At 28.8% G+C, this 13,008-nt stretch overlaps 1 protein-coding gene across 3 annotated transcripts in view; it reads left to right on the top strand.

The window, feature by feature from the left end:
• fap (fibroblast activation protein, alpha) overlaps positions 1-13,008 on the top strand; it is a 145,955-nt gene that overhangs the window by 19,141 nt on the left and 113,806 nt on the right. For all 3 annotated transcript variants that reach the window (XM_061970653.2, XM_072914569.1, XM_072914570.1), the window contains 3 exons: positions 774-826; positions 956-1,028; positions 1,111-1,231. In XM_061970653.2, coding sequence (XP_061826637.1) covers positions 774-826; positions 956-1,028; positions 1,111-1,231 — 247 coding nt within the window. The remainder of the gene's footprint in view (positions 1-773; positions 827-955; positions 1,029-1,110; positions 1,232-13,008) is intronic.

The following is a 13,008-nucleotide window of genomic DNA, read 5'->3' on the forward strand; positions in this document are numbered from 1 at the left end:
TACGGTCATTCTTCGCCACATCGTGCGGCTTCGCAACATTATTTTAAATTTTTTTTAATTCAAGCATTTTGTAGAACATAAGCTAATTGCTCTAAATTAAGCATTTTCAGCACAAAACAAAAGGCTAAATACCTTAAAAGATCAATAATATAGTAGTATTGGCCACTAAAGCAGACCAAACCAATCTGTTCGGTATCGTGGCCACTGATTGGCTCTGCCTCAGGCAGCATTACTATGATGTATTACAAGGTGTGATATTTCATGCTTCGAGGCGCTCATAATGTAGTCAAATTTAAATACAAGCTAGTCATAATGTAGTCAAGTTTAAATACAATGTAGTCATAATGTAGTCAAATTTAAATACAATGTAGTCAAATGTAAATACAAGCTAGTCATAATGTAGTCAAATGTAAATACAAGCTAGTCAACCCTTTCTTATGCTTCAGCTATGAACATATTGGATTTATACTGTAATTAATGACCCATTTTATCGTGGTCATGTCCGGAACCAATTAACAGTGGGAAACAAGACATAGTATCAAATAAGTATAGGATTATATTAGGAACATTCTGTATATTACACGCATAATATCATATAAATATAGGATTATATATGGAACATACTGTATAATACACGCATAATATCATATAAATATAGGATTATATAACATTACATAGGTTGTGCATGTAATTAAATATATGAATGTACTAATAACAAATTAAAAGTGAGCATTATTGTGTTGCATAACAACATTTTGTTATTGATCCACCAGCAATGGAGACACTCATTTACAGCCTCGTACTCTATCTACGACAGAAGAAATATGTGAGTGTACTTCTTCTTCGTATTACTGTATGTGAGTGTACTTCTTCATAATACTGTATTTGAGTGTACCGTCACTTTTACAGTGTACTTCTTAATCTTACTGTACTTGATTTCTGCTTTCAACAACAGGACATTCATCACCAATGGGAGTCTTCCCGCTAAGGTGCAGTACTTCACTTGGGCACCAGAGGGAAACAAATACGTGAGTCTTCTCTGGATTTGTGCTATCGACCTCAGCGCCGCCGCCTTTGAGCAAGGTTGCCTTAATAACTGCTACTGTGCAGGCTTACGTGTGGGACTTCAACGTCTTTGTCAGAGCCGGTGTGACGGCCGAAGCGGTGCAGGTGACTCACAACGGAAAAAAGAACGAGATCCTAAATGGAGTGCCTGACTGGGTGTATGAGGGTGAGTGCACTGTACACACCTCGACGAGTGTACTGTACGTGCAGCGTTCAATGACATCGTTCAGTTCAAAAGTTGGAAGAAGTACATCAGATTAAGCACACCATTTATGTTTAGCATACAAGCTCCTTTACCTGACAGTGGATGTTGACCTGAAAGGTGTGTCATACAGTCAGTGACCACATTAATTAAAAATAATGAATCATGATGAATCCAAATTTAGAAGCTTGATTATTTTAAATGGTTTTGACAGCATAAAATAAGTTTTACTTACTTCCATAAATAAAATATTTTCAATTATTTACAAATAATCACAATTTATTACTTTCTTGCATAATTAAATACTTTTTGAAAATTGTTAATTAATCACAATTTATTACTTACTTGCTTAATTAAAATAATTTGGATTATTTACAATTAATCACAATTTATTACTTACTCGCATGATTAATATAATTAGGATTATTTACAACTAATCACAATTTGTTAATTACGTGCATAATTAAAATAATTTGGATTATTTACAATTAATCACAATTGTTACTTACTTGCATAAATGCAATAATTTGGATTATTTACAATAATCACTATTTATTATTTACTTGCATAATTAAAATCATTTGGATTATTTATAATTAATCACAGTTTATTATTTACTTGCATAATTAAAAGAACTAGGATTATTTAAATGTAATCAAAGTTTATTACTTACTTGCATAATTAAAATAATTTTGAAGAATTACAATAATCACAAATTATTACTTACTTGCAAAATTAAAATAATTTGAATTATTTATGATTAATCACAATGTTTTACTTACTTGCATAATTAAATAATTTTGAATATTTCTAATTAATCTCAATGTATTACTTACTTGCATAATTAAATAATTTTGAATATTTCTAATTAATCACAATGTATTACTTATTTGCATAAATCAAATAATTTTGAAGAATTACAATGAATCACAGTTTGTGAAAAGCATGCGCTCAAACAAATTATAACCTGTCAAATAAACAAAAATCACAATAAACAAGTTGAAAATGTAAAGTTTCTACGTGTGAACTAAAATATATCACATCTTTTTTTTTTGTGCATACAAATTTTTTTTTTTAGGTTGCAAAATCCATAACGGTTTTTTTTGCAAACTATTAAAGGCCTACTGAAAGCCACTACTACCGACCACGCAGTCTGATAGTTTATATATCAATGATGAAATCTTAACATTGCAACACATGCCAATACAGCTTACTAAAGTGCAATTTTAAATTTTGCGCGAAATATCCTGCTGAAAACGTCCCGGTATGATGACGTCAGTGCGTGACGGACATTTTGGGACAGCACGGTGGCCAGCTATTAAGTCGTCTGTCTTCATCGCAAAATTCCACAGTATTCTGGACATCTGTGTTGGCGAATCTTTTGCAATTTGTTCAATGAACAATGGAGACAGCAAAGAAGAAAGCTGTCGGTGGGAAGCGGCGTATTGCGGCAGGTGTTGTGCCGGGTAACGCACCCCCGCCGTAGAATGCAACCCCCGACTGTTGTGCCGGATAACACAGCCGGTGTTTCGTTGTTTACATTCCCGGAAGATGACAGTCAATCTTTACCATTGGCCTGTGGAGAACTGGGACAACAGAGACTCTTACCAGGAGGACTTTGAGTTGGATGCGCAGACGCGGTACCGTGAGTACGCATGCAGCTGCGGCTTCCAAACATTTGATCGCTTGCCCGTACGTGCGTGCCGCTATGTGCATGTCACGTACGTAACTTTGGGGAAATATATGTGCTGTATGAAATTTGGGGAGGTGAACGGTACTTTGGGCTGTGGGATTGAGTGTGTTGTGCAGGTGTTTGAGTTGTATTGGCGGGTTATATGGACGGGATTGTTATGCGGGATTAATTTGTGGCATATTAAATATAAGCCTGGTTGTGTTGTGGCTAATAGAGTATATATACTGTATGTCTTGTGTTTATTTACTGTTTTAGTCATTCCCAGCTGAATATCAGGTCCCACCCGCCTCTCACAGCATCTTCCCTATCTGAATCGCTCCCACTGCCCTCTAGTCCTTCACTCTCACTTTCCTCATCCACAAATCTTTCATCATCGCTCAAATTATTTCAGTAGGTCGTCAAGTCACATGTCTTCTTCTCAAGTCACATGTCTTCTTCTCAGGTCACATGTCTTCTTCTCAAGTCACATGTCTTCTTCTCAAGTCACATGTCTTCTTCTCAAGTCACATGTCTTCTTCTCAAGTCACATGTCTTCTTCTCAAATCACATGTCTTCTCCTTCTCAAGTCACATGTCTTCTTCTCAGGTCACATGTCTTCTTCTCAAGTCACATGTCTTCTTCTCAAATCACATGTCTTCTCCTTCTCAAGTCACGTCTTCTTGTCAAGTCACATGTCTTCTTCTCAAGTCACATGTCGTCTTCTTCTCAAGTCACATGTCTTCTTCTCAAGTCACATGTCGTCTTCTTCTCAAGTCACATGTCTTCTTCTCAAGTCACATGTCGTCTTCTTCTCAAGTCACATGTCTTCTTCTCAAGTCACATGTCGTCTTATCGTCAAGTCACATGTCGTCTTGTCGTCAAGTCACATGTCGTCAAGTCACATGTCGTCAAGTCACATGTCGTCTTGTTATCAAGTCACATGTCTTCAAGTCACATGTCGTCAAGTCACATGTCGTCAAGTCACATGTCGTCTTGTTTTCAAGTCACATGTCGTCTTGTTTTCAAGTCACATGTCATCAAGTCACACGTCGTCTTGTTTTCATGTCACATGTCGTCAAGTCACATGTCGTCAAGTCACATGTTGTCAAGTCACATGTCGTCTTCTCGTCAAGTCACATGTCGTCAAGTAACATGTCGTCAAGTAACATGTCGTCAAGTCACATGTCGTCTTGTTTTCAAGTCACATGTCATCAAGTCACACGTCGTCTTGTTTTCATGTCACATGTCGTCAAGTCACATGTTGTCAAGTCACGTCGTCTTGTCGTCAAGTCACATGTCGTCAAGTCACATGTTGTCAAGTCACATGTCGTCTTCTCGTCAAGTCACATGTCGTCAAGTAACATGTCGTCAAGTAACATGTCGTCAAGTCACACGTCGTCTTGTTTTCAAGTCACATGTCGTCAAGTCACATGTCGTCTTGTTTTCAAGTCACATGTCATCAAGTCACACGTCGTCTTGTTTTCAAGTCACATGTCGTCAAGTCACATGTTGTCAAGTCACATGTCGTCTTGTCGTCAAGTCACATGTCGTCAAGTAACATGTCATCAAGTCACATGTCGTCTTGTTTTCAAGTCACATGTCATCAAGTCACACGTCGTCTTGTTTTCAAGTCACATGTCGTCAAGTCACATGTTGTCAAGTCACGTCGTCTTGTCGTCAAGTCACATGTCGTCTTCTCCTCCTCAAGTCACATGTCGTCTTCTCCTCGCCAAGTCACATGTCGTCTTGTCATCAAGTCACATGTCGTCAAGACACATGTCGTCTTCTCCTCGTCAAGTCACATGTCGTCTTGTCGTCAAGTCACATGTCGTCAAGTCACATGTCATCAAGTCACATGTCATCAAGTCACATGTCGTCTTCTCCTCGTCAAGTCACATGTCGTCTTGTCGTCAAGTCACATGTCGTCAAGTCACATGTCATCAAGTCACATGTCCTCAAGTCACATGTCGTCTTGTTTTCAAGTCACATGTCGTCTTGTCGTCAAGTCACATGTCGTCAAGTCACATGTCATCAAGTCACATGTCCTCAAGTCACATGTCGTCTTGTTTTCAAGTCACATGTCGTCAAGTCACATGTCGTCAAGTCACATGTCGTCAAGTAACATGTCGTCAAGTCACATGTCTTCTTCTCAAGTCACATGTCGTCTTGTCGTCAAGTCACATGTCGTCTTGTCGTCAAGTTGTGGCTAATAGAGTATATATATGTCTTGTGTTTATTTACTGTTTTAGTCATTCCCAGCTGAATATCAGGTCCCACCCGCCTCTCACAGCATCTTCCCTATCTGAATCGCTCCCACTGCCCTCTAGTCCTTCACTCTCACTTTCCTCATCCACAAATCTTTCATCATCGCTCAAATTAATGGGGAAATCGTCGCTTTCTCGGTCCGAATCGCTCTCGCTGCTGGTGGCCATGATTGTAAACAATGTGCGGATGTGAGGAGCTCCACAACCTGTGACGTCACGCTACTCGTCTGCTACTTCCGCCACAGGCAAGGCTGTTTATCAGCGACCAAAAGTTGCGAACTTTATCGCCAATGTTCTCTACTAAATCCTTTCAGCAAAAATATGGCAATATCGCGAAATGATCAAGTATGACACATAGAATGGACCTGCTATCCCCGTTTAAATAAGAAAATCGCATTTCAGTAGGCCTTTAATCATTGATTGCAAATACATTTTTTGAAAAAAAAAAGTACTTTCAAATAGTAACTAATTATAGTATCTGAATTACTTTCTAATAAATGTAATTAATTACCAGGGAAATTAATTTGTGCAAAAAAAAGAAACAACTTCAAATATCTGGCATAAGCAGTTTAGAGACGTTCCATGACTTACTTGTACAATTAAAATAATTAGGATTATTTACAATCAATCAAAATGTATTACTTACTTGCATAATTAAAATAATTTGGATTATTTAAAATTAATCACAATTTATTACTTACTTGCATAATTAAATAATTTTGAAAATTTTAAATGAATCACAATTTATTACTTACTTGCATAATTAAAATAATTAGGATTATTTACAATCAATCAAAATTTATTACTTACTTGCATAATTAAAATAATTTGGATTATTTAAAATTAATCACAATTTATTACTTACTTGCATAATTAAATAATTTTGAAAATTTTAAATTAATCACAATTTATTACTTACTTGCATGATTAAAATAATTTGGATTATTTAAAATGTATCACAATGTATTATTTACTTGCATAATTAAAGTAATTTGGATTATTTACAATTTATCACAATGTATTATTTACTTGCATAATTAAAGTAATTTGGATTATTTACAATTAATCAGAGTTTACTACTTACTTGCATAATTAAAATAATTTGGAAGAATTAAAATTAATCACAATTTATTACTTACTCGCATAATTAAAATAATTTGGATTATTTACAATTAATCACAGTTTATTACTTACTTGCATAATTAAAATAATTTGGAAGAATTAAAATTAATCACAATTTATTACTTACTTGCATAATTAAAATAATTTGGATTATTTAAAATGTATCACAATGTATTATTTACTTGCATAATTAAAGTAATTTGGATTATTTACAATTTATCACAATGTATTATTTACTTGCATAATTAAAGTAATTTGGATTATTTACAATTAATCAGAGTTTACTACTTACTTGCATAATTAAAATAATTTGGAAGAATTAAAATTAATCACTATTTATTACTTACTCGCATAATTAAAATAATTTGGATTATTTACAATTAATCACAGTTTATTACTTACTTGCATAATTAAAATAATTTGGAAGAATTAAAATGAATCACAATTAATTACTTACTTGCATAATTAAGTAATGTTGAATATTCTTAATTAATCACAAGTTATTGCTTACTTGCATAAATAAAATAATTTGGATTATTTACAATTAAACACAGTTTATTACTTACTTGCATAATTAAAATAATTTGGAAGACTTAAAATGAATCACAATGTATTACTTACTTGCATAATTAAAACCATTTGGATTATTTACAATTAATCACAATGTTTTATTTACTTGCATAATTTAAATAATTTGGATTATTTCCAATTATTCACAATGTATAACTTACTTGCATAAATAGAATAATTAGGATTATTTACAATTTGTCACAATGTATTATTTACTTGCATAATTAAAGTAATTTGGATTATTTACAATTAATCAGAGTTTACTACTTACTTGCATAAATAAAATAATTTGGAAGAAATAAAATTAATCACAATGTATTACTTACTCGCATAATTAAAATAATTTGGATTATTTACAATTAATCACAGTTTATTACTTACTTGCATAATTAAAATAATTTGGAAGAATTAAAATTAATCACAATGTATTACTTACTTGCATAATTAAAATAATTTGGATTATTTAAAATGTATCACAATGTATTATTTACTTGCATAATTAAAGTAATTTGGATTATTTACAATTTATCACAATGTATTATTTACTTGCATAATTAAAGTCATTTGGATTATTTACAATTAATCAGAGTTTACTACTTACTTGCATAATTAAAATAATTTGGAAGAATTAAAATTAATCACAATTTATTACTTACTCGCATAATTAAAATAATTTGGATTATTTACAATTAATCACAGTTTATTACTTACTTGCATAATTAAAATAATTTGGAAGAATTAAAATTAATCACAATGTATTACTTACTTGCATAATTAAATAATTTTGAATATTTGTAATTAATCACAATTTATTACTTACTTGCATAATTCAAATAATTTGGAAGAATTAAAATTAATCACAATTTATTACTTACTTGCATAATTAAAAAATGTTGGATTATTTACAATTAATCGCAATTTATTACTTACTTTCATAATTAAAATAATTTGAATTATTTACAATTATTCACAATGTATTACTTACTTGCATAATTAAAGTAATTAGGATTATTTACAAATAATCTCAATTTACTACTTACTTGCATAAATAAAATAATTTGGATTATTTAAAATTTATCACAATGTATTATTTACTTGCATAATTAAAGTAATTTGGATTATTTACAATTTATCACAATGTATTATTTACTTGCATAATTAAAGTAATTTGGATTATTTACAATCAATCAGAGTTTACTACTTACTTGCATAATTAAAATAATTTGGAAGAATTAAAATTAATCACAATTTATTACTTACTCGCATAATTAAAATAATTTGGATTATTTACAATTAATCACAGTTTATTACTTACTTGCATAATTAAAATAATTTGGAAGAATTAAAATTAATCACAATGTATTACTTACTTGCATAATTAAATAATTTTGAATATTTGTAATTAATCACAATTTATTACTTACTTGCATAATTCAAATAATTTGGAAGAATTAAAATTAATCACAATTTATTACTTACTTGCATAATTAAAAAATGTTGGATTATTTACAATTAATCGCAATTTATTACTTACTTTCATAATTAAAATAATTTGAATTATTTACAATTATTCACAATGTATTACTTACTTGCATAATTAAAGTAATTAGGATTATTTACAAATAATCTCAATTTACTACTTACTTGCATAAATAAAATAATTTGGATTATTTAAAATTTATCACAATGTATTATTTACTTGCATAATTAAAGTAATTTGGATTATTTACAATTTATCACAATGTATTATTTACTTGCATAATTAAAGTAATTTGGATTATTTACAATTAATCAGAGTTTACTACTTACTTGCATAATTAAAATAATTTGGAAGAATTAAAATCAATCACAATTTATTACTTACTTGCATAATTAAAATCATTTGGATTATGTACAATTAATCACAGTTTATTACTTACTTGCATAATTAAAATAATTTGGAAGAATTAAAATGAATCACAATTAATTACTTACTTGCATAATTAGGTAATGTTGAATATTCTTAATTAATCACAAGTTATTGCTTACTTGCATAAATAAAATAATTTGGATTATTTACAATTAAACCCAGTTTATTACTTACTTGCATAATTAAAATAATTTGGAAGACTTAAAATGAATCACAATGTATTACTTACTTGCATAATTAAAACCATTTGGATTATTTACAATTAATCACAATGTTTTATTTACTTGCATAATTTAAACAATTTGGATTATTTCCAATTATTCACAATGTATAACTTACTTGCATAAATAGAATAATTAGGATTATTTACAATTTGTCACAATTTATTATTTACTTGCATAATTAAAGTAATTTGGATTATTTACAATCAATCAGAGTTTACTACTTACTTGCATAATTAAAATAATTTGGAAGAATTAAAATTAATCACAATTTATTACTTACTCGCATAATTAAAATAATTTGGATTATTTACAATTAATCACAGTTTATTACTTACTTGCATAATTAAAATAATTTGGAAGAATTAAAATTAATCACAATGTATTACTTACTTGCATAATTAAATAATTTTGAATATTTGTAATTAATCACAATTTATTACTTACTTGCATAATTCAAATAATTTGGAAGAATTAAAATTAATCACAATTTATTACTTACTTGCATAATTAAAAACTGTTGGATTATTTACAATTAATCGCAATTTATTACTTACTTTCATAATTAAAATAATTTGGATTATTTACAATCAATCAAAATGTATTACTTACTTGCATAATTAAAATAATTTGGATTATTTAAAATTAATCACAATGTATTACTTACTTGCATAATTAAATAATTTTGAAAATTTTAAATTAATCACAATTTATTACTTACTTGCATAATTAAAATAATTTGGATTATTTAAAATTGATCACAATGTATTATTTACTTGCATAATTAAAGTAATTTGGATTATTTACAATTTATCACAATGTATTATTTACTTGCATAATTAAAGTAATTTGGATTATTTACAATTAATCAGAGTTTACTACTTACTTGCATAATTAAAATAATTTGGAAGAATTAAAATTAATCACAATTTATTACTTACTCGCATAATTAAAATAATTTGGATTATTTACAATTAATCACAGTTTATTACTTACTTGCATAATTAAAATAATTTGGAAGAATTAAAATGAATCACAATTAATTACTTACTTGCATAATTAAGTAATGTTGAATATTCTTAATTAATCACAAGTTATTGCTTACTTGCATAAATAAAATAATTTGGATTATTTACAATTAAACCCAGTTTATTACTTACTTGCATAATTAAAATAATTTGGAAGACTTAAAATGAATCACAATGTATTACTTACTTGCATAATTAAAACCATTTGGATTATTTACAATTAATCACAATGTTTTATTTACTTGCATAATTTAAACAATTTGGATTATTTCCAATTATTCACAATGTATAACTTACTTGCATAAATAGAATAATTAGGATTATTTACAATTTGTCACAATTTATTATTTACTTGCATAATTAAAGTAATTTGTATTATTTACAATTAATCACAGTTTATTACTTACTTGCATAATTAAAATAATTTGGAAGAATTAAAATTAATCACAATGTATTACTTACTTGCATAATTAAATAATTTTGAATATTTGTAATTAATCACAATTTATTACTTACTTGCATAATTCAAATAATTTGGAAGAATTAAAATTTATCACAATTTATTACTTACTTGCATAATTAAAAAATGTTGGATTATTTACAATTAATCGCAATTTATTACTTACTTTCATAATTAAAATAATTTGGATTATTTACAATCAATCAAAATGTATTACTTACTTGCATAATTAAAATAATTTGGATTATTTAAAATTAATCACAATTTATTACTTACTTGCATAATTAAATAATTTTGAAAATTTTAAATTAATCACAATTTATTACTTACTTGCATAATTAAAATAATTTGGATTATTTAAAATGTATCACAATGTATTATTTACTTGCATAATTAAAGTAATTTGGATTATTTACAATTTATCACAATGTATTATTTACTTGCATAATTAAAGTAATTTGGATTATTTACAATCAATCAGAGTTTACTACTTACTTGCATAATTAAAATAATTTGGAAGAATTAAAATTAATCACAATTTATTACTTACTTGCATAATTAAAATAATTTGGATTATTTACAATTAATCACAGTTTATTACTTACTTGCATAATTAAAATAATTTGGAAGAATTAAAATTAATCACAATGTATTACTTACTTGCATAATTAAATAATTTTGAATATTTGTAATTAATCACAATTTATTACTTACTTGCATAATTCAAATAATTTGGAAGAATTAAAATTAATCACAATTTATTACTTACTTGCATAATTAAAAAATGTTGGATTATTTACAATTAATCGCAATTTATTACTTACTTTCATAATTAAAATAATTTGAATTATTTACAATTATTCACAATGTATTACTTACTTGCATAATTAAAGTAATTAGGATTATTTACAAATAATCTCAATTTACTACTTACTTGCATAAATAAAATAATTTGGATTATTTACAATTAATCACAATATATTACTAACTTGCATAATTAAAATAATCTGGATTATTTACAATTAATCACAATTATTACTTACTTGCATAAGTAAAATAATTTGGATCATTTACCATTAATCACAATTTATTACTTACTTGCATAATTAAAATAATATAAAATAATTAAATGTAATTAATTACGAGGGAAATTAATTTGTGCAAAAAAAACAACAACTTCAAATATATGGCATATGCAGTTGAGAGATGTTTCATGAGAGCAGAGTGCGTGTGCCTTTAAAAGAGCGCGCTCAGAGCAGCATTTTAGCTCAGCTGTTAGGGTGTGTTACGTTAAGTCTGGTTAATAGAGAGATTCCATGGCTGTAGTCTCCTTGTCCACTATAGGTGTATTTAAGGATTGCACGCTTGTCACGTATTTGATTTGCTGTTTGTTATTCCCTTGTAGTAGTAGTAGTAGTAGTAGTAGTAGTAGTAGTAGGAGGAGGAGGAAGTGTACTTAGCGTACATGTTGTTGTTTGCTGTGGGATGTTGCCTCTTCCTATTTGACATCAAGTTAATTTTAGTGTTTATTTTCAATAGAAAAAGTTATTTCCTGCATTGAACTTGATTGTTCGTTACTAGTAAAAGTTAGATATTATTAATAATTATAATAATAGATTTTATTTGTAAAAAACACTTTACATTGAGTAAACAACCTCAAATTGCTACAGTGTATTAAAAAAATAAAAAATAAAAAGATAATAAAAAATAAATAAAAATAAAAACTACAACAGCCAAATAGCTAAAACTAGTATGCATATATCTAAAAAAAAGGCTTTTTTAAAAATACGTTTAAAAAAAAAAAAAAAAAGCATCCACAGTCTGTGGTGTCCTCAGGTGGTCAGGGAGAGCGTTCCACAGACTGGGAGCATTAATAAAATAATGGAAAAATAAAAAGAATGTCATTTTATATTAAATAAATCAATGAGCCATTTAGTAACACATTGTGTAATTAATTCAAACTATAATTAGTTAATGAGACACTAAAAATACATTTATTTATTCAGTTTTGTCCCATTTGGCCCTCCATAGCTAACTTCCGGTTCCATCGTACTCCCGTTGTGTTTTCCCCATATATTTGCGTGTGTTTTGGATTTAGCCCACTGTCACGCCCCTATGGTTGACGTTGAGTCGATACTGTTAACCCAGAAAATATATTTGTTTGCAAATTCAAATGTATTAAATGTAATTGCACAAATATATGTACTTTTTTTCCAAATCCATTTTTTGGTTGTAATTGCGTTGTTATTTTTGTTTGCGAGGAACGTGAGAGGTGAGCGCTCCTGTCAAATAAAGCATCTTTGCTTAGCTTTCCTGAAAAAAACATGTCTTACATCACAAAGTGTTGGCATTATTTCCAAAAAGCAGCTTCCATGAAATGCTCAGTCATTCACAAACAAGGACGGGGCGAGGCTCACCACTTTGTCAACAAATGCGTGAGCAAATTTTTGAACAGTTTAAGAAAAACCTTTCTCAACCAGCTATTGCAAGGAATT

This window comes from Nerophis lumbriciformis, linkage group LG13 (assembly GCF_033978685.3).
Source record: "Nerophis lumbriciformis linkage group LG13, RoL_Nlum_v2.1, whole genome shotgun sequence".
Classification (NCBI taxonomy): Eukaryota; Metazoa; Chordata; class Actinopteri; order Syngnathiformes; family Syngnathidae; genus Nerophis; species Nerophis lumbriciformis.